This window comes from Ananas comosus, linkage group 2 (genome assembly GCF_001540865.1).
Source record: "Ananas comosus cultivar F153 linkage group 2, ASM154086v1, whole genome shotgun sequence".
Classification (NCBI taxonomy): Eukaryota; Viridiplantae; Streptophyta; class Magnoliopsida; order Poales; family Bromeliaceae; genus Ananas; species Ananas comosus.
In genome coordinates this window covers 12198754-12222049 of record NC_033622.1, presented here as the reverse complement: position 1 = coordinate 12222049, position 23296 = coordinate 12198754, and the positions used below count along the sequence as shown (strand labels likewise).

General features: G+C 33.1%; 3 protein-coding genes across 3 annotated transcripts; 2 read left to right on the top strand and 1 right to left on the bottom strand.

The window, feature by feature from the left end:
• On the bottom strand, positions 1652-5000 carry LOC109706663 (ent-kaurenoic acid oxidase 2-like). Its single transcript, XM_020227607.1, has 10 exons — positions 4947-5000; positions 4339-4662; positions 3858-4179; positions 3618-3767; positions 3227-3487; positions 3028-3111; positions 2836-2914; positions 2384-2490; positions 2094-2212; positions 1652-1971 (listed from the first exon to the last, which is right to left on the bottom strand). The coding sequence occupies exons 2-10, from the start codon at positions 4602-4604 to the stop codon at positions 1881-1883; spliced, it is 1479 nt and encodes a 492-aa protein (XP_020083196.1). The 5' UTR covers positions 4605-4662; positions 4947-5000; the 3' UTR covers positions 1652-1880.
• Positions 7072-10872, top strand: LOC109706935 (F-box protein FBW2-like). The gene is made up of 2 exons (XM_020227958.1): positions 7072-7343; positions 10096-10872. The coding sequence occupies exons 1-2, from the start codon at positions 7072-7074 to the stop codon at positions 10595-10597; spliced, it is 774 nt and encodes a 257-aa protein (XP_020083547.1). The 3' UTR covers positions 10598-10872.
• LOC109724241 (alpha carbonic anhydrase 7-like) lies at positions 15874-19184 on the top strand. The gene is made up of 7 exons (XM_020252990.1): positions 15874-16025; positions 16128-16345; positions 16450-16556; positions 16687-16789; positions 17563-17730; positions 17866-17919; positions 18837-19184. Exons 1-7 carry the CDS (start codon positions 15938-15940, stop codon positions 18918-18920), a joined length of 822 nt encoding a protein of 273 aa, XP_020108579.1. The 5' UTR covers positions 15874-15937; the 3' UTR covers positions 18921-19184.

The window sequence follows — 23296 nt, the reverse complement described above, 5'->3', positions numbered from 1 at the left end:
GCAGCCCGATGTATGCACAAGCCCAAAATAATTGGATTTAAGCAAAAGCCTTTCTTTTTTTCTAATTTTACATTTTTTAACACTAAAAATTAATTTATTTTTTTCAATTATAATCTAGATTAGAAGAGTATAATTACATGTATTATAGATGTAGAGATATTATTTTTGCATTATTAATACGAATTATGACAATATATCCGATTAACATGTACCTGTGAGAACTCCTCTTAAATCAATATTTTTGACTTATATGCCAATTTGTCACTCGGAACAATTTTTATCTAAAAAGTAGCAATCTCTATCTGCAAATAAACATTGTTTAGTTCTCAATCATGTAGAAGCGAAAAAATTACAAACGAGCTTGTGACCACAAAAAGTTACAATTTTAAGTAATGTTTTTTTTGCTTTTTTTTTTTTATAGAGCCTTTTTGGGAATCTAATTTTCAGCTATGATTTACGCGAAATGTTGCATTTTCTAGTGGTAAATAATATATTTGTAAAAGTAATAAACTCCAGCATAATTAATACGGCTCAATAAACAGCTAATATACCAATAATTAAGTCTGATCATTTTCTATAAATCCTTAACATTAAACAGCTACATAACCAATGTGGAATCCTTTTCGGTCAACCCTACTAAGGGTCACTCTGCTAATTATCTGTAACATAGGTTTTTTTTTTTTTTCACGCCACCTCTCTGAGACCTATTTGCCCTCACCCATATAGTTAAGTTCATTCTCCCATTGAAAAAGCAGATAATATACTACTTATTCCTTAAAAAAAAAAAAAAGCTCAATAAACAGATAAACTAATCTCACCATCCCATCAAAAGACTATATTATGCAACTATATGAGCATTACACTCAAACACTCCGACACTTATTCAGGAAGAAAAATTTTATTAATATACTTTTATAGATAATAATTATAATAATTATATTTTATTATTATTTATTTTTTATATATATAATAAAGATTTTTTTTGTTTCAAGAGAGGCGGAGCCAGCTAAACCAAAATCAATGTTAAAGAGCCTTGAAGCTGGGGTTGACCCGTCTCTATTGACTCTGCGGAGGCGCTTTGACCGGTTCAAATTAGGTGTCTTTTTTGTTTTTGTATTTTCTAGAGAAAGATTCGATGCTATTCGTCTCAGTTCATTTGTTTTTTCAGAAATAAATTTAGTTTAAATTATAAAATAATTAAATTTTAAATTTTAAATTTTGAATATCAATTATTAAATTTGTAGCCAACTGTATTAGATATGTAAATTAGATGTCTGTTTTGTTGAAGTCAACTTATTTGTGCCCGTTGGATACCGTAGGAGGACAAAACCCTTGTAGTTCCAAAGAAAGAACTTCATTAATTAGTATACCATTTTGTATAGTACTGATACAAATCCTAGTTTGTTTTGCATAGGCTGTTCATAGGCATCTGGTGTATCCGGATATTACTTTTCGCTACAAAGTAATTCAAACTATTAGTTGATTTAGTAAAATTTTTAATTCATCTGACTGAAATCATTCAATCAAAAAAATTATAATTGAGGAGGTCACTTCTGATTAGCCTATAATTTTAGGGAGATCTCCATACAGTTTCAACGAATTGAATTAATTTCCTAGATCGGCGGTCTCAAATAAGACTTTTTATTGTCACTGTGCAGTTTTATTTCCTGTTTTTGTAGAGATTCAATAAGTTCCATTATGGTTTCTGGAAAGCAAATAAACTCCCATCTCTCAAAGTTTACAACTTAGTAATTCAAGTACATACATGCTCTGCTTCTGCTGCAAATTATTCATTTTACATACCACAGAAGAGCCTAAGAACCATAATTCAGAGCAAGAGCCATTGTATGATTGCATTTGGTTCTAACCCAATTACTTCATCAAAGTGCTGCGAAGTCCATGACAGCACCATCGCATGGCAGTGGATGAGGAAGGTACTTAATCTTCGCGTCAGGGTTAACTAACTTCCACCTGTGAAATACCCACATAATTCAATTAGTACTTTATTATATGACCATGCATGTACTCATTTTTAGTAAATGGAAATAACGTAAATATCACTAGGAGAGTTAAAGAGACGGCGCCATGTTTACTTGTAGCCGAGAACTGCATGGTGAAGAATGACAGTGATCTGCAATCTGGCGAGCATATTTCCAGCACAAATTCTTGGTCCCGCGCCAAAGCCTTGGTATCCACTGGGCTTCACTGGTACCTGCACATGTCAACAGATTTTCCTCCTCTATGATTTGAGATGATATTTGTCATGAGTCGGCATGTCATTTGATGTTAACTTTGTTAGATTTCGCATATAAGCACGCGTATACATTTACCAGTTCTCTCTAATCGTGTAAGCTAAAAACTACAGAGTATGTGCGTAACTTACATCCCATCTCTCTGGAACAAAGGACATCGGATCATCGAAGTATTTTGGATCCGTGTGCAGCGACCGGATCCAAACAAGAACTTGCCAACCTTTAGGTATTCTGAAGCCTGCATATGCCAACAGTTTACTGATCATACAGCTTCATGTGACATTGCGACTAGACCAATTGTGCAAGTTTGTCCATTTTCATAGGTCACACCACTAAGATGCGCGTATATATATATATATATATATATATATATATATATATTCCTTGTAGACAAAACCAATTAACTCAAATTATCAATCACATATCAATTTTTTTACAGAAAGATCATGAAAAGACGACATCGTCGGTCGGTAACAAATTACGAATCAATTAGTAGAACAAAATGGGTATTTTGAAAGTCCATATGTTTAGCTAATGAAAATCATTTCTTTCGCCAACTCTTATAAATTGCTTGTTTGTTTACCTTTATATTCAACATCCTTTTTAGCTACTCGACAAAGAAGAGACACAATATTCGCCTTCCGAATCGATTCTTCTACAACCTGAATTGACACAGAGAGAACCAATGATCACATTCTTCTCTAGATCACTGAAGTAATCAATCAATTATCAGAAAATAAAAGGCATTAACCCAGAAGATCATTTGAGGCCAAACCATTGCTGTGTACTTCAGCTTTGATATATCTTCGAAGGTTATCGGATCTCCGTTAGCACGCTTTCCTACTGCCATATTCTCCTCCTGGAAACATCACATGACACAATATAATTCCTCAATCACAAGTACTGAATCATTTCTTATTCTTCGTATATGTAAAGTTGTAGCAGTTTTATATGATAGCTAACAGTTTCAGTACCCTGAGCTTTTGAAGAACCTGCGGTGACTTGGACAGTAGATAAAGAGCCCAGGTGGAAGTGAGGGTGACAGATTCATAGCCTCCAATAACCAAAGAGACTATGTTATCCACCACCTCATCATCACTCAAATGCTTCCCTTCTTCATCCTCTATATCCATCAATCCATCCATTAGATCCTTGCTCTCATGGTTGCCTTCACTTCTCCCCTTCCTCCTCCTCTCCACTTCTCTTCTGAACACTGCCGTGAGTTTTCGCCGGCACTGTACACATTAAGACTTTTTAACTAAGTTCAATCTATTAACTTGGTTGGTCTGAATGTTCACATAATGTTTTTATTTTAGTCCAATTATAAGGTTCTTATAGTCACAACGTTTTAAGATGATGTCAAACCTTGAGAGCATAATGGAGTGCTGTTCCTGGGAAATTCAGCGGGTACGCCCTGATTCCTGGAGTCGTGCCATTGAAGTACTTATCGAGTGCTTCGAATAGAGGTCCAGGCTCGATGCTTACGAACATTTTGCATGTGTTCTTGAAGGTCATCTGATCAACACAAACAATATAATCGGATTGAATTTCACGCTTTAATTACTAGCAGCTTAATCAAACATATATATGAGAGCATGTCATAACCTTCTTGATCTCAGAATAAGCAGCGATGGTGCCCTTCTCCGACCACGAGCAGAGTGCGGCGGCGACAGTCGGGTGCAGGACGTTGGCTATCCTCCGCAGGGAGTCGGGCCTGTTGACGGCGTCGACGACGAAGGACCGGATCCGGGCGTGTTGCGTGCCTTCGGCGTTGAACATGGACTTGACTCCCAGAAGTTCGGGGGTTATCCATTTTAGGGGGAAGTCCGGGGACTGCAGCACGAACTTGTTGCTGGCTGGGGTGCATGATATGATGGTCGGTTTGCCGAATAGGTGGCTTCGGTACATGCCGATTCCCTCTCCATATCTACCCACAATTCCAAATCACAACAAATTAATGCATAAAATACCAGGCATAGCTAATATTGTGCACTACATCCTATATCTTACAACAAAAGAGAAAACTGCATTTAAACGTTTTGAGAAGAACAGATGCATGAAAACAAAAGGTTGAGAACCATCCTACTTCTGTTTCTTTGAGTTGATGAAGTCGTCGGGGCGGCGCGCGATCTTAAAGTACCAAAGGAACCTCAGTGTCTCCCCCAGAAATGGCAAACCCATTTGGCCAGGGGGGAGCCTGTGACCACCACCATTGCTGTTCTCGGAAAGGCCATATCTTAGCTTGAGTTTGGCCAAGAATAGAAGATCATTCCAGTGCCAGATAATTTGGAGAAGCAAAGGGAGGAGGCCAAACAAGAGACCTGAATACCAACAAAGAGTTGCCGTGTCCATTGAGCTTCCACGTACTGTTGCCACACCCTAAACAATTTGCCTCCGTATTTATATATACCTGTATTTTGTTTGGAGAATTAATGGCCAACGAGAGCTGATTCCGAAAACGGAAGATGCCTAAGATGCGTCGTGAATGTGGACAATAACTAATAAAAAATTAGTTTACCATTTTTTCCTAATTTGCTCTAAGTGGACGTCTATTTAAAAACTTTCATATTGACGCAAATACAATAATAAAAATATTTTACGTTAAATTATCATTTTACCTCTGTCTATACTCCCTTGTCATTCTACATGATACAATAAAATTGATTTGAAATATTTCTTATGTGGTACATGCACCTGTTACTGTTGATGCGAAAATTCGGCCCTGCCTCAATCAAACTGGAGTTTCGGTCTCAAACTTTCTTTTGGAGAACAAGAACCAGCGTACAATCCAAGCCAGGTTGCTCCTTCTCCGGCTCATCTGATCTAGCGGATTAGCCTTATAATTTCTGTTATCTACACTTTTGAGAGAGGTATTGCAGCTAGATGGTTGGTATCTAAGCTTCCGAATTCAAAACTTAATTGATTCATATTTTTAGTTGAGTTCATTTTTAAAAAAAATAATAGCAAATGAAGCTGATAACTTATTTTTTTTTATTAAAAAAGTTCTATTTTTTGCTAATAGTTATAGTAAAGACTTTTTCCTAGCATGGACATATATGACCGGCTAATATGCCTCGACAGGATTCCAAGTAGACTTGCCTTTGTCGTCGTAATCGATCGTAAAATATTATTCGAGAAAGTAGATGTATACATATTCAACTGCAAAGAGTAAAGACATTTGATGCATGGATTGTGACCTTAATGGATCTAGTGCTTCTCTGGCCCCAGTTCTCTCTCTATATTGTTTTTCTTAACAAATACTATCAATAATACTGTCAATAATATTTAATGGATCTAGTGCTTCTCTGCTTCAGTCCTAATGAATGAAGCGGGTAGCGTGCTACTTTTTTCTCAAAAAAAAAATTTAATTTATCCAAATGTCTATAAAGTAATTTATGCAATCAAAAGAACAGAGAAATGAAGTGAATTTAATCAAAGGATCATGTGACAAGAGAAGTTTCATCAATAGTTGCAAAGTTTTATGCATTGGATGATTAATTGAAATGGTGAGATTATTTGTAGTAGTTTTAAAGTTCGAAAGGTCAGGCATACTATTCGCTTTGATCAGTTCCTATAGACGGCCTTTTAGAAAAAAAATCCTCATGGTTATGGTAAATGTTAAGATACAAAAATTGCATAATTAGTTACTGAACTTTCACGTAAGTTGTAAGTCTTATTTTGATTCTGTTCTTTATGTAAAGTAAGTAATATCCTACACAAATGTTCATTCTGTCGTGCAATATTAAGTCTAATAAGAAAAAAATGACAACTTGAGATGTCAAATAAATATATATTTTCTCAAACAGAGCAATTAGAGATTATTGTTTGCTTGGTCGCTAGTGAGTGGCACCTGATGTTATAAGTTTGAAAGCGAATTATTTTATATTTCTAGCCGATTTTTTTCTTCTAAAGAATGAACAAAATAAAAAAATGATTCGCCTATCCTACTTCTTGAGCTGACTCGGAGTTCTAATTCGACCGGTGTTGCGAAACTTCGTGGTGCGGCCCATGGTGGCCCAAGCCCATTGAATAATTTCCCCTCTTTATTTTCAACAATTATTCAATTATTCATCCCCTCTCTAATAATAAGTAACAATAAAAACTATTCCTACCTCGTATAACAAAACGCCAAAAAATAAATCCCCCACTCACCGACTTACGCACTACCACTCTACCAGAACAGCAGGCGCCAGGGAGAGAAAGGAGGGTCGTTTCCAAATCGGGAAATGAAGGGGCGAGCGAAATTCCCATCCGTCCGATCTCGTAAGTAGCTGGACACGCGTCGACCGATCCGACCACCTCACTTTTGGCCACAACGTACGTGCGAAACCCACTCACTCGAAGAAACTGTTGCCCGCACCCGGTGTATTCGTACACATCGTGTGCCATATTTCTTTTTTCTTTTTCTCTTTTTTTTCTTTTGGGAGTGTCTTCGCAGGTTCCATATTTCTAACTCACACTCCAATAGTCAATATTTTTTCTTCTACTGTATAAGCTTGAAAAATTAACAGTACGGAAACAAATACGATGCCACTGATATCAAAAGGAAAAAAAATATTAAAATTTCAGAGCTATATGTATAAAACCCGCATTCATTAGAGTTTTTAAAAAGGTTGGTTTTCAAATCTGTGCGGGGGACTTGTACACTCGTTTCAGGCATCAAAGTGATTCCTCCACTCGCAACTATAACTTGTGCTGAGGAGCTGCTCCTCTCGCTCCCTCGTCCATTTCCAAACANGAGAGAGGGAAGAGAGAGGGGGAGATGGAGGAGAAGGAGGAGAAGAGGAGGTGCGGAGTGGGGGGAGGGTGGGGGGAGGGGATGAGTCCGGAGATACTGGCGCTGATATTCGTGCGGATGGCGGCGGACGAGATGGTGCGGACGGTGCCGTTCGTGTGCCGGGCGTGGCGGGAGGCGGTGGTGGGGCCCTACTGCTGGGGGGAGATCGACGTCGAGGCCTGGTGCCGCCGCGTCAACCGCTCCGACCTCATCGACGCCGCCGTCCGCCGCCTCGTCCGCCGCTCCCGCGGCTTCCTCCGCCGCCTCTCCGCCTACCGCCTCGGCAACTCCGGCTTCTCCTTCGTCGCCGCCTTGTCCGTACACCTCCCTCATCCCCATCCCCATCTCCCTTCCTCCTCCTCCTCCTCCTCCTCCTTCCGCAGCTTTTAACATAATATGATTGTTGTGTTTCGTATAATTTAATATAATTCTTTTTGCTTTAATATTCTTTAGTTTTATCATTTATTTTTTTGGTTTTGTTGCCGCTGTGCTTTTAATCGGTTTCTATTGCTGAGAGGCTCCCCACCAGTGTATTAGACTCCGATAAAGTATAGCTAATTATTGTAGTAGGAAATGTTATGATATATATAATATATCGATTAGCTAATCTTTGTATTTGCCAATGTGTATGTAGCTGTTTTTGAGATTGTGTTTTTTTGTTTTTAATAATGTATTATTGATTTGTTATCGACACTGGTTTTTCCCTCTTTTCAGAAGCATTCCGCCATTTTTTTTTAGTGTAATATCAATGCTGGTCTTAATGTATTCGTTTCTTTTTTTTAAAATTGGGAATTAATTTTTTGCTTTTGTGTGCTATATATGTTGCACCACATCTTATCTCGGCGTTAATTCGTCTGTAGGTATTTTTATCGGTTCATTTTTTTTTTTTAAAGAGAATAGGAGACACTAGTTTTTTTTTTCTGGATTAAATACTAGATATTTCTCATTTTGCATTTTATTTCTAGAGCTTTCTAATTAATTACCAGATGAAATTTATTTTTCTTTTTTGCAAAGATAAGGAAAACCTGAACTGTCTTTTATCTCTGCTACTTTTATTGGAAACTTCTTTTTGTCTCTTTTTTTCCATTTTAGAATATTCAATGCTTCCATTATTAATAGGCTGTAAACAACAAGCTTAAAGTAGCTGACTTTAGCTTTTTTATATTATTTTAATTTGAAGGTTACTCTGTTTTGCTTATTCATATTGTATGGAATTGAACTTTTCTCATACTTTTGCTCTTTTTATTTTTTTTTTTGTTGAACTGTTTTTTAATTTATTACTCTCCTCCAATGTCTCAATGTGTCATCTATTTATTTCCAGTGTAGAATATCATTGCTTTTTATTCCTGATGGGCTGCGAAGTAATAAAAATAGGAAATGGGTGTCATAAATCAGAACCCAAAAGTGGCTAAGTTGTACTTTGCCAGAGAAATGGTTCTTTATGCATTGCCTTTAAAAGTATAGTTTAACCTTGCTTCTTGTTATTACTCTTTAACTTGACTTGGGGTTACGAACTACTCTTTTAATATATCTTGTCTCGTACCATTATTAATTTTCATGTTGTTTCTTTATTTTCCTGAACTGGAGTGTTTCAAAGTTTCTGTATGCAATTAAGGGTCAAAATTCGCAGCTCTATTCAAATACAAATAGAGATTTGTCTAATAAGTATATTGTAAAATGGAGTTTATAAGCAGAATTGAAAGATATGGAATGATATTCGTGTTCTTGATCTCGACCTGATGAATTTAAACAGAGTTGGGGGTTTTGGACCTTAATTGCAGTTGAGAACCTTCCAAAATCTTTGTTAATCTTTTGTATGTTCTTTTCATGATGTTGGGACTTAAATCTTCTGAATGAAGATACTACCTTATGTGGAATATTATACTTCCTCCATTAAGTCTGCAATATCTGTTTTTATTAGTACATTCTCTGCAACTCTGTTTGTTGATGGAAAAATAAAATAAAATAAAATAAAATCTTTTATAAGGTTTGCACAAGAGGCATATGCTCTTTGCTGTTGTACATTTTCAAGGAAATTATCTGGAAGGCTTATCCTAGAGGCTAAGTACTAGGGATGCATGATTTTGCTGGACTTGAACTGAACAGAGGTTGCATGTAGCAGTAGATGATTGTTGTGTGTAGGGATGTAGAATGTAAATATAGGTAAAAATGTATAAAATTTACCTGAACTATAGACTATTTTGATTTGACTAAATTTTGATTTTAGTAACCAGTCTTTCAAGCTGTTTGGTTTCAAAAATTTGATGACTTTTCGCATACAAAATTTAAGCTACTTGCTTACTTTAATGAAATTGTAGTTACGTGAATTTTATAAAATATATTAACTAAACTCGTGAAGATAAACGACCCGTTCGAATTTTGAAGTTAAAGAATCACTATCAGGCTCAAATAAAATAAAATAAAAAATTAGATAATAAAATTAAAATTTTTAAAAGTCAGATAGTTAGGTCAAAATGGGTGATCGTTAAACTAAGTTTTATACATTTTTACCGTAAACATATAAGCATTTAAAGTTGGCAGTATTTCCTTCAAGCAAAAATGTTTTAAGTGTAGTTCTTGCAATCTTGGACGTGGTTATATGTTTTCAATGAAATGTATTAATCAACTAGTATGTTCTGTATAACTCTGCATTCAAAATGCACAATTTTAGTAATTTATAATATATTCTTTTCAGCTAATGATTTCAGGGAAAAAAAAACATTTTATTTCTTTGAATTCATCTAGATTGATTGAGCAGTGTCCAGTATAAATGTACAATACTGTATATTTGTGTCACCGGATTCACGATTATACATCAGTTTAGGCTGTAGATTCCTGTGCAACCTAGTTGAATATTTCTTCGTGTGGCATAAGTTTAGTAGCCAATTTGGTGATTCTTCTTTTCTACATCCCTCATAAATATCTTTGAGAAAAAGATCATTGTAAACTTTTTTTTTTGATTAAACTTTTGTAGATGAAACAAAACTTTTGATAACATTTTGTAAACTTTTTAATCTCAATTCTTTCTAGTGCCAAACAATTGTTTCTTTTTCTCTCCTTTTGCAGTACTGCGGGTTTTCTTCGGGTCCTCCAGATTCCACTAAGCGAGGTAACCGATCAGACGGTGGAGAAACATGTGAAATCCCTTTCGGGGCTCACAGTGCTCGACATCAGCAACTGCATGAATATCACCCCTAAGGGCATCGCGACGATAGGGAGGCACTGCAAGTCTTTAGTTCAGCTGAAGAGAAACATGCCGCCGTGGGAGCCAAGCCAGAGCAAGATTGACGAGGACGAGGCCTTGGCCGTGGCCGACACGATGCCAAAACTCGAGCACCTCGAGCTCGCCTACGGGCGGTTCAGCGACCATGGGCTTGAAGCCATCCTGACTAAGTGCACCGCGCTTTGCAACCTCGACATACTGGGGTGTTTGAATGTTACATTGAAGTACAACATCGAGGCGAAATGTTTGTCTCTTCCGTTTTTCAGAGATCCTTGGGAGGATGATGATCTTGAGTACTCGAGCAGCAGCGGCGACGATGCCTACTATGATGATAGTTCGTCTTAGAAATGTTCTAACTATGACACCTTTTTTGTCGTCTCTTTTTGTCAAGTTTTGGTATAAGATTATCTAGTAATAGGAATTAGTGTAGTTAGATTTTTGCCTATACGGAGTCTATGATACATACATGGGGCTAAACAGACACATAGAGGGACTTTTGCTTTGATGTGAATGCTTTTATATATGCAAGACACTTCTTTTTCTTTTTTGAGAAGTATACGTCCGGAACTGTAAGTTGCTCATACATTTAACTACATCATATAGATCTATACTTTGCGTAATGGTTTCGCCTTGTGTACTAGTTGGAGTTGCTTGGTACCTTTTTCAATTATTGTAGTGAGTTGAACTTGGTGTTTCTGCATCTTCTTCTATAACATATTGTTTCTTAAACATGTGTTCAGTTGCAGTTTCTTCTTTCATCTTTTATTGAGATTTGTGTGGTTTTGATAACATTTTGTTTCATCTACAACGTTTCTTTTGATCTTAAACATGGGCCCCCACTAAAGTAACCATTCTAGTGTGCATTCCAAACATCAAACAATCACGGGCCTGTTTGTTTCAGCGAAACTGGACTTTTAATTGAAGTAGATTTTGGGTTGAAATAGAGTTCAATAAAAATCATTTCTTTTCTGCTATTTTTTTCATAATTATGAAAGTAAAGTTTCTTCAATTATGATGTTTGTTTGAAAGAAAGTGAATAACATAAAACTATAATTTATATATAAATAATAAATAACTTAATAAATAAAAATAATATAATTATATTTCATCATAATTTGTGTATATATAATAATATAATACTTAACTAATCAATTTTCATCATATTTTTAAAAAAATAATAAAACTTAACTAATCAAATTATATCATATTTTAAATATATAAACTAAATAAAAGAGTAATTAGTGGCGTAATTAAATATATGTAAATAGAACTAGCATTACTTATTGTATTTTTTTTTTCACCTCTCTTCATCGTAATTGACTTCGGTCGGGGGTGAGCTGAAGCCAATTACGCTGTTTCGTGTAACATAAGTTTTGACCGTATCTTTATTACAGCAAAATCGAAAACGATTTTATTTCTCTTTACTTTTACCTAAATAAACAGGCCATTACTTGCACTCTGTAGTTCCGCGGAAAACTTTAGGTAAGAGAAACACACGTTACAGACTGATTTTGGAAAAAAGCCCTCAACATTGTTATAGTATTCCGAGGTGGGATTTATAATATGTTGGATAGTTTTATTAGCTGCTTCTCATTAGTCTTTGTCATTTTATTTATTAAAAGTGACTGAAGCCATTTTGTTTAGGACAATTGCTATTGAATAAATATTCAATACAAATTCTTATTTGTTTGATTAAAAGAACAAATTGAAAATTTTAAGTCAAAGTAATGTGTGAGATTACCTAAACTAAAATTGAAGGGGCATTTCAATGTATCATTTTTTCCAAAATGTACGTATGGTGCTGGTTTGAATATGTGTAACTATTTCGTGCAGATTATTTCTTAGATTAAGTCAAAGTTTTAGGACATCTTGTTGTTGTGGACTGGTTAAAAGATATCGACAACAACCGCAACAAAATATTATAAAAAATGTCTATATTGCGTAGAAGATGACATAATTAAAAAAATTTCAAAAAATATAATAAGTTATTTTATAGAAAAAAATTGTTGCAACATTTCATAGTAGTACAAATTTGATCTCTCCTTTAAGCACACAATCGCTTGGTAATCGAGGCTGCTAAATTTTTTCTTATATTTTAAAATAGTATAAATTTTTTTTCAATCTAGCATATCTTAATACAATTAATATTTATACTGATTATATGCAGAGTAGCACGTGGTGAAAATTATAATATTTGTGGGAGAGCTCATCCTGGAGTGGTTCTTCTCAATCACAAAACAATAATATTCAATTAAATATCTTCATATTTATTAAAATTAAATAAAATAAATTTATTTTAAAATACTATTTTAGTATATAATATTATTATATTTTATATGTATTATAACTACTATAAAGATTTTTTCTTTCGTTTGGTTTGTGGAAACACATGATGGGGGTAGATGGTGCTTAGCCAACTAGCAATTTGAAATTTACACGACAAGGTACAGTTTTTCCGTACTCTCTTTCCATTGAATAATTTAGTCCTCGTACGACAAAACATATTTATATGTGAAAAGGTTCAAAAAATAGTACACTAATAAATTATAGAGTTACTTGTATAAAACTCCGTATAAACATACCGTATATTAAATATATCTCTATAAAATTTAATTTTTAATTTTTATTTCTATAAAAATTCAGTAAAATTTAATTTGTTCCTCTGTTGTTACTGCTAAACAACTGTTTATTTTTTAAGATAAGAAAAATGCCAAATTTGTCATTATAAATATATTATTTTAAAAGTCACAATAGTTATAATCGTGCAAAAATATCTTTGATCATCTTCTTCTTTTTTAAAATCTAAATCAATTAACTATTGTTGTAACCTTTTCTCTCACTCCTTTTCTCCTCAAACTTTTCTTTCGAGTAAAACAAGAAAAAATTATAGAAAAAATTAAATGGGAAGTAACGTGCGTTCGACATAAGCAAAATATCACACACCGTGAATGAATAGGGGCGAAGAAATTCTAGATACGAATTCAAAACTGGCATGAAGGAGGAAAGGAAGATGAAGAAGGTAAAATATAAAAGGAGTAAAAATATTAATTTATTTTATTGACTAACTAAAGTTAAGTACTTTACATATGTTAACTAAATTTTCTTAACGGATCCTAACGCTATGGACATATTAAAAAATATTAAAGTTTTTACAGGAATAATAAAAAAAGGTTAAATTTTGTAGAAATATATTACCAATTTACTGTATTTACGTAGAGTTGTATGCAATTATTCCCAAATTATATTATACAACTTCAATTCAAATTTTGTATGTCACCTTTTTATTTATTTTGATTGTTTGAGAAGACATTATTGTTTGGACTTGGTCGCCCGTTTCATTAGTTGTGACTGTCATCCAGTCCCCCTATAGCCTATCTCAAATATAAAATTTTAAATCAAAATTCTTTTAAGAGTTACAATTTAAAAAAAATTTTGTATAAAAATGAGCAAGAAAGGCATAGATTCAAATTTTGGCAATAATAATCAGAAAATGATCGTTGCAATTTTTATCTAAAATAAAATAATTTTTTACTTGTGCGCCTACTAATTTTTGGCTACTCAACTTGGTAAAATATTAGTACTAACCTTGCATAGTTAACTGAATTCATTTCTAATTAAAAATGAATGAAGCAGATAATATTTTATAATTTTCTCTCTCCAAAAAAAAACCTAGGTAAGATATTATTTTAAAAAATATATAAATCGAGATCATTAAACAAAAAGTATGAGAAAAAAAAAAAAAANATTTTTGGCTACTCAACTTGGTAAAATATTAATACTAACCTTGCATAGTTAACTGAATTCATTTCTAATTAAAAATGAATGAAGCAGATAATATTTTATAATTTTCTCTCTCCAAAAAAAAACCTAGGTAAGATATTATTTTAAAAAATATATAAATCGAGATCATTAAACAAAAAGTATGAGAAAAAAAAAAAAAAACCCCGGTCTATAGCTAAAGTGGTGGGCCCAATAGTTCTATTGGTAGTGCTAAGAAGGAACATCTCATCTTCAGCAAAGCATACTAACGTGTGCCATATATCATTCTTTTAATTTTACTATTTATTTTTTTAATTTATTTCAATTTAATCAGTAAATAATATTTTTTTAAAATAATTTGAATACATCATTCATCTTTATAGTTTTAATTAATATACTTTATGTAATTTTGCAATTATAAATTTGTTAACGAAATTAGCTTAAAATTTAAAATAAAAATATTATTGACTGCCTTAAATTAAATATATTGAAGGATTGGCTAACAAAATTAAAATTTTAAAAAACTAGATGCTTAATTTATAATAATTTATAATTTAGATAAATTTTGTATATTTTTATTTTTATTTTTTTAATCCAATCTCTTCTAGATAGAATTTTTTCTTTTTTTTCTTATTATTAAAGAAAAAGAAAAACCTGTCGGGATTCCCCAAAACAACGCGCGGTCGATTTGTCTTTTTGTGTGAAAACGTTTTCTTTTTAAAACGTCTTTATTAGCGGGCGGGACTTACGTGTCAGTTTAATTTTTTTTAAAAAAATCCGTGATACGTAACCGTTACACGGTAAATATATACCTCGTGACGGAAAATTTCTAAAATTTAATATTTATATTACTATCATAATATTTAAATTTAAATAAAAAATATTTTCATTTATTTTTTTTCAAAAATAATATAATTAATTAAAAATTAAATGACATAGTGTGTATATTACATCACATACTAGACTTATTCTCGGGACGGAGATTGCAGCTGGGTCAGAGAGAGGGTACATTTTTTTTTATGTTGTTATGTTATTTTTAGGACGACTCCCTCCGCCCGGAGAAATTCTACACTGTCACACTTGCACCACGTCATCAATAACAAGCCAATCACATTCTTTCTTTTCAAACAAAAGTACAATAAAAATACTTTTTTACAATCATGATGGGACATATATTCTTAAAAAGATTAATTTGATTGGTTTGTTACGCCACGTCACTAATATACCCGTTGCATTCTAGAATTTTTCCTCCGCCCGCGATCCAGTACTCCCATGCCTCGTCTACCCTAAACCCTAGCAACGTTTGGTTGGGGATAGGGATAGGAATAGATCCTTATCCCTTTATATCCAAACGTTAATTTTTTATTCGAGAATAGTAATTTTTAGTTATCCCAACGAACATCTTTATTTTCTAAATAAAACTATTTAAAATTGTTCTTATTCCAGAAAACAATCCAATTTTCATCCAAATATTATTTTTCTTATCCCTATACTTGTATTTATTCCTGTAATAATTAGTTTTTAGAGAATAGAGATAGGGATAGGAATCGGCCCTTATCCCCTCCTTTATACCCAAACGCTAATTTTTTACCCGATAATAGTAGTTCTCAGTTATCCCAACCAACACCTCCATTTTCTATATAAAACTATCTAAAATTATTTTTATTCTCGAGAACAACTCAATTTTCATCCAAACATTATTTTTTTTTATCCCCATATTTGTATTTATTCCTGTAATAATTAGTTATTGCTTATACCCAAATCAAACCGTACCTAAACAATTAATTAACGAGCACATGTTTCCAGGCACCCAATACTATTAATAGCACCACCGCACCTGCATTACCCTCTGCAATTCGATCGCATCCACGTCTTACCATTAGCAATTTAAATTATTCCAACAACAACAACAACAACAACAACAACATGCCCCTCCTCCGCAATCTCATTACCACCATCTCCCTCATCTCCCTCCTCCTCCTCTCCGTCCCCTTTTCCACCTCCCAAGAAGTTGGTATGTTGTTGTTCCTTTTCCCTCCTTGTATTTTTCTTCTTTTTTTTTTTTCCTTTTTTTTTGGGGCCGCTAAATTCTTTTAAAAAAAAAAAAAATGGGCAGAGAATGAGGAAGAGTTTAGCTACGTTCAAGGGAGCGAAAATGGGCCTGAGCACTGGGGCGAGATCCACGGGGAATGGGCCGCGTGTGGGAAGGGTCGATCGCAGTCCCCTATCGATCTCCTGAACAAAAGGGTTCAACAAGTTTCTTCGCTGGGGACGCTGCGTCGTTCTTATAGCCCTTCTAATGCCATCTTAAAGAACCGCGGCCATGATATAATGGTATTAATAATAATATCCCCTCTCTTTTTCTTTTTTCTTTTTTTTGTTTTTTTCTTCCTCTTTTACTAATTTGGGTACTCTTGTTTACTGATTCTTGGATTTAGCTCCAATGGGAGGATGACGCAGGAGCGCTATGGATCAATGGGACTACGTATGATCTCAAACAGCTGCATTGGCACTCTCCCTCCGAGCACACCATCAATGGCCAGAGGTAATTAACTAATTAGTTGCTCATGATCGCACATTGATCTACTACTAATTTAACGAGTGTATGTTTATTACTCAGTATATATATATATTATTATTGAGTAGATGATCTCTTGATCGTGTGATTTGGGCAGATACTCCCTGGAGATGCACATGGTTCATCAGAGCGCTGATCAGAAGATCGCCGTGGTCGGGATTTTGTACACCACCGGCCGGCCCGATCCGTTCCTAGCCAGGGTATGTTTATTGCCCAGATTAAGAGACTTGTTCGAATGCTAATAACTAAAAATGGGGTATACGATCGGTTCGGTTTTAGTAGTTGCAAATTTGAATAGAAAACTCCACTCAAACTAAATGACCTAAGCCTAAGTCGCATAGTGAGCGAAGAAGTATACCAACGGATAGAGAGATATACGAAAAGTACAATTCTTCGACAAAGAAAAAAACGTTACTGATCAACGCAAAAGCTAATTATATTACCCGAACATCACGTACATATATAGGAACGATATCCGAATCCTATTACGACAGAAGATAATAAAATATAACATATCTCTAAACTTAAACCGACCAGAAATAACCAAATAATCGGGTCCAAAATAAAAAAAAAAATACAAAACTTTCTACCAAATAATCTAAAAGTGCAAATTCGGAGGCCTAGGCATTTAAATTTGAGTTCCATACTTGTGCAGGACGGCTTTGCAGTTCGGCGTATAGATCTTGAATTGTGTTTTTTGAATTTGGGTTGCACGCTGAAAAGGGACGCCCGAATGAAAAGTTATGCCCATTTAAAAATTTGTAAAAATTGACGAACTCAACAGTACCGTAAACTTGGCTGCATCGTTTAAACTAATTTAAATTCGATTTATTCAGTTCATTTGGTTGCCGATTCATACAATCTTATTTCGGACCGAATTAATGATGAAATGAGGCAATAGCATAAACACACCCCTATCAACTACATTGCTTTATAGAAATCCTTTTCGAAATGTTTATGCGGGCATTTACAGATGGAGTCATACATTAAGAAGATCGGTGACACACATGAAGCAGAGGAAAAGTTGGGGCCCGTGGATCCGAGAAGTATAAAGAGGGGAAGCAGGAAGTATTACAGATACATGGGCTCACTCACAACCCCACCTTGCACTGAGGGAGTGGCGTGGACCATCGTTAAGAAGGTCGGTTCAAAAACGTTTATGCCGTGTTCTAATTCTCTGTTCCATTTCCGGTTTAGCGGTTGCTGTGCAATTAAGTAGGTGCAGTTTGGTGAAACAAGGAAGAATGAAATGAGCCTGTTTTTGAAATGTTCGCAGGTGCGGACGGTGTCGAAGGAGCAGGTGCATCTGCTGAGAGAAGCTGTCCACGATGTAAGTTAGCACAAGCGAATCCTCCTTTCGAACCTTTCATTTACGGAGACGCACACATGCGTCCACATGTTAAGCACAGACGCACATGCACCACGCACAGATTTTCAGAGGGAATGGAAGCTGCAGAATGCAAGCTTATAACACATAACTTAGACGAGAACACCTGCAATGTTGAGAAGATTTTTTTCTTTTTCCCTAAAAAAAGAAAAACATATCACTATATCAGTACATGTGAATGAATTCGTTTCGTGAAACACAGAACAACTTAAGTGCAAAGCAAAACTTAACAACATGCCGCTAAGATCCAATATTGTTCTGCTGTATTGGTAACCATGTAATATGCGAAATACGCTCGTTGTTCATCGTTCAATGCTCCAATCTCCCAATCCTTCATGTTGCATAGTTGATTATAGGTCACTTGATCCTAAGTACAATAAGACGACTATTTGTAATGCTATAGGTACTTTCATTTTAAGTACATAATGATCAATTGCAAAACTGATTACATGTTTCGTGGTCCTATATACAAGAACAGGGCTATTATAGGTCACTTGATCCTAAGTACAATAAGACGACTATTTGTAATGCTATAGGTACTTTCATTTTAAGTACATAATGATCAATTGCAAAACTGATTACATGTTTCGTGGTCCTATATACAAGAACAGGGCTATTATAGGTCACTTGATCCTAAGTACAATAAGACGACTATTTGTAATGCTATAGGTACTTTCATTTTAAGTACATAATGATCAATCGCAAAACTGATTACATGTTTCGTGGTCCTATATACAAGAACAGGGCTATTTTGCAATACTATATTAGGTAGTTTCTTAGTTAAGGTGCACGCTTAACTCCCAAAAGTTATATGATTGTAACGTATTTTTATGCTTATTTCTGCTATTGCTAATGTGCAGAACTTCGAGATGAATGCGAGACCGATCCAGAAGATTTATGATAGAATTGTCAGCTTATATCGGCCTCACAATTTCCAAAACTAGTTAAACAAAATTTGCAGCAGGATGTTTGTATAGCATATTGAATATATATGGATGGTAACACGACCCGTCGATCTACTTACTAGCATGGATGATATCGAAATTGACTTTGATTTTGTTTACAGGCAATTTCCTCTATCTATTGGTTGTAAAAGATGTTTCTGTTTGTATTTTTTAAGCTGTTTATTTGTTTTGCTGCATTTGTGCCATATATCCCCGGTTGTTTTGTGTAAGAGATTTGTCTATAAACATCATCACTCTTCCGTATTCTTTTTTCTTATATTTTTGAAGATGTGATTATACTAATTTTCTTTTCTTCCAACATGTTTGTTACTGTTGGTATCCTTTTTCATTCTCTGTATTTTGGTTACTAAGTATCCTTTATCGACCATGTATTTAGGTTTTAATTTTTGGACAAGGGAAAAGTAGATTTAGATTAGTGGGGAGAATAAAAGACTAATAAGTACTTCGACTCTGAACATTTCTTAAGAAAAAAATTAAGAAAAAAAAAAATTGAAAACACTTATTTTGGGAATAACTTTTATTGTTTTTGAGAACAAGAAATATCTCAAGAGGTTTATCCTTAGTATTGTTTTGGTAAAAAGTCGAAAACAATGTTTAAATATATTTTAAAAAATAAAATAATTTATTTATATTAGTATATATATTTGAATTATTTATAAAATTATTTTAGATAATAACTTATAATATAATATTTTATATAACAATTTAATTTATATCAGTATATTTATTTTATTTTATATAATAATTTATTTTATGTAAAAATTTATTTTATATAATTTATCCATAATATATGGAATGAATAAAATATAATACCGGCAATATCCTTATAATTTAAATTAAAAATACTATAAATTTTAATACAAATTTAAAAGAAATATATATTGTATGAAAAAATAATTTAATATATAAAATATTTAATAAAAAATAAAATAATTAAATATTAATATATAAATGATAAAATAATAAAATAAATAATATATCAAATTTAATTAATTTATAATATATTATAAGATTTAAGTATAAATATATTATCATAGATAATATTAATATTAATATTAATATATTTATTTATATATCTATTTATTTAATAAAATAAAGAAAAGAACAAAATCATTCTTAGTTTCTTTAGCTGCATTTGGTACCAGGGATATTTCGGAACAAGACGGAATATCCCCTAATTTGTAACCAAACGGTGGGGGAATTTAACGGAACAAGTTGCTCCAACAGAGCAGGCTTTTCCGGGTTGTTCTGGAACAACCCGTTAAATATAGGTCATAGGGAAATTAAGAATAACATTGTTCTTTTATTTATTTTATATATAATATAAATTAATTAAATTTGATATATTATTTATTTGATTAAGTTTTATCATTTATATATTAATATTTAATTATTTTCTATATTAAGTATTATATATATAATTATTGTCACGCCCCGGATTAATTACAGCGGAAGTCCGGACTACGTCAACAGACTTGCCGCATGCATAAGGATACACTTTATATATACGAAGCGTCAACAAAACTTATTCAACAAAATTAACCAAATTTAACAATAATAGGTATCAGAGGAAAATAAAATTATATAATATAACAACATTGTAACGATCTACAATCATCACCACACCAATCTTCAAAATTGTACAACATTTCTGACCACTCCAAGTGTCAAAATACTGTACAGACTGCTCACTAATAGGTGGTCCAACTACACACACAAGGAGGGTGGGAGATGCTAACTATCCGCCGCGATCCCCTTATCTAGATCAGTCGCAGGTGCTGAATGCTCTGAAATAAAATATTAAATAAGAGGGTATGAGAACTATAATCAATAGTTTTTAGTGGGTACGATCGTCAACGCCGACAGTCTACACCACTAGGTCTATAAGAGGCAAAAATAGTAAATACTGAGCAATATAAAGGAACAGATAGTAATATGAATAATTGCTGAAAATAACTGTTACTATTATGTCTCTGAAATATAACTGAAATTGTAAATTTTGTTTTGCATGCGTTAATTAGAGACTAAATAAAATACTGCAATAATGCCCAATCATAGTGACCAACTCAATAGTGAGGTCTAGTCTGCTCCGCCTCGTGTCCAGCACCCACCTATAGTGGTTTGCTACCACGCAGACTACTGTCCGGCCCATGCCATAATAATATCTCATAGCCCAATCTCAGGAGTGGCACTCACGGGATGCTTCCCCAACCGAGTATAGTATCACTGTCAAACTCAACATAACATGCAATCTGTGATCAAATGCGATGATCAAATAGATCATGATAATACTGTCATAGTGTCCAAAATACAGTTATAGTCTCACACTAACTGTAACTGTCTATTGACCCTTAGAAAAATATCATATATATCTATACTATATATACAAGCGTATAGAAATTCCGACAATGACAGACGGAATCCAAAAATAAATAAAAAAATATTCCCTATATTTTCTAGGGACGGGTACGAACGGGTATGATCACTTAATTAAAAAAATTTCAAATAAGAACGAACAGTTATAATTAATCTGTTAACAAATAGCATTCTTATCCATCTATAAAAGAATACAAAAAGGAATAAAAGAATATTCTCTATATTTTTTAGGGCCAGGTATGATCACTTAATTAAAAAAATCTCAAATAAGAATGAATGGTTATGATTAATCTGTTAAAAATAGCATTCTTATCCATCTATAAATCCAATCCTATGAACAGTTGTGTCAATTAAAAATGAACGGTTCACTTAATTAAAATAATCTCAAATAAGAACGAACGGTTATGATTAATCTGTTAAAAAATAGCATTCTTATCCAAAAATTTTAATTATAGTAGATAAAAATTAAATTTGAAAATTTGAAATAAATATGAATTAAATTTTGATGCTTTTTGTTTAAAACACATATTTAAATTTTAGATCATCAGAAATAAAAAAAAATATAAATATTTAATATATGTAAAAAAATATAAAATATTACAAATATTTTCTAATAAATATAACATATGAATTTATAAATTATAAATTTTTAAATAAATATAATAGGCAAATTTATATTGATTTAAAATAAATTAAAATAATTATTACATGCATTTGCATCACAGTCAACTAGCATATATATATATATATATATATATATATATATATGTATATATATATATATGTATATATATATATATATGTATATATATATATATATGTATATATTCATACTATAGTTAGCTAAGTAATGCTACGATACTGTATATCGTAATATATGTAAATACTGTAAATAACGTGTACTATATATATATGTATATGTACTATACTATATCACATATATATATATATATATGCATATATATATATATATATATGTATATGTATATATATATGTCTCAATCTACTCTACTAGCAAATGTCAAATTATCACTATTATCTCAACTATATCAATAGTTTATCTCACAGATTAAATAATATAAGACGGGCATGAAATTAGTCTGCCAATTTTGACAACACGAAACCCATCTATAATACAAATCTAAAGAAATGAACGGTAGACTGGATAGCAGCCACAACACTCTAAAATAGCTCGAAAAATCATCGTCAAAATTGCGCGAAATCTGCTCCTAAAATGTATATATAAAAAAAAAAACAGTTTCTAACTCTTAATTTCTACCAAAAATTATCAAAAGAGTTTAAACGAGAAATAATAATATTGTAATACTAACCGCGACGTCAAAACGCCAAAAATACGCATGCGCTCACTCCACTCGCTCGCTCGCTCGTAAGAACGAAACCAAGTTTTCTCTCTTTCTTTCCTATTAATTTTTTTTTGTGCTCAAAACCTCTCTCCCTCTCTCTATCCCTAAAACTTAGCAACAAAAAAGGAAAAGATAAGGATGGAGGATAGCAACGTGGGCTTCACCGATTAATAAAACAAAAATGCCAACAAGCCACTCCAAAACTAAGGATTGAACTTTAGTCCATAACAATATAAATCTTGAGTTTGAAAGTCCGTTTTTATGTCTATTTTGAGCAAAACATCTCCAACTCAATCAAGTATATGCTGTAACCTTGCCAACTTGTTAAGATTCAGTATATCACAATTATTTTTTCATATTATATATATATAGAGAGAGAGAGAGAGAGAGAGAGAGAGATGAGCTGGAATACTATCGGTAGCAAACGGACTCCGTTGCCACCCATTTGTTTTTTATGATGGAGCCTTCAAATCAACGATCAGTACCGTTAAAAATGATCTATACCACTTGAAGTATCTAAAAATCAAATTTTATACTTTTTCGATATTGTTCTCTTATTCATCAAGTGGGCGTAAAAATGAACGGTTGAATATGAATATCCTCTAAAAGCGATGA

Coding starts and splice junctions, on each gene's coding strand:
- LOC109706663 (XM_020227607.1), bottom strand. CDS start 4,604: ATGGACACGGCAACTCTTTGTTGGTATTCAGGTCTCTTGTTTGGCCTC. Junction 3,768..3,857: donor CTTATTCTGAGATCAAGAAG/GTTATGACATGC, acceptor TGTGTTGATCAG/ATGACCTTCAAGAACACATG. Junction 2,491..2,835: donor AAAGGATGTTGAATATAAAG/GTAAACAAACAA, acceptor TGGCATATGCAG/GCTTCAGAATACCTAAAGGT.
- LOC109724241 (XM_020252990.1), top strand. CDS start 15,938: ATGCCCCTCCTCCGCAATCTCATTACCACCATCTCCCTCATCTCCCTC. Junction 16,026..16,127: donor TTCCACCTCCCAAGAAGTTG/GTATGTTGTTGT, acceptor AAAAATGGGCAG/AGAATGAGGAAGAGTTTAGC. Junction 16,790..17,562: donor CCGATCCGTTCCTAGCCAGG/GTATGTTTATTG, acceptor GGGCATTTACAG/ATGGAGTCATACATTAAGAA.
- LOC109706935 (XM_020227958.1), top strand. CDS start 7,072: ATGAGTCCGGAGATACTGGCGCTGATATTCGTGCGGATGGCGGCGGAC. Junction 7,344..10,095: donor TTCTCCTTCGTCGCCGCCTT/GTCCGTACACCT, acceptor CTCCTTTTGCAG/TACTGCGGGTTTTCTTCGGG.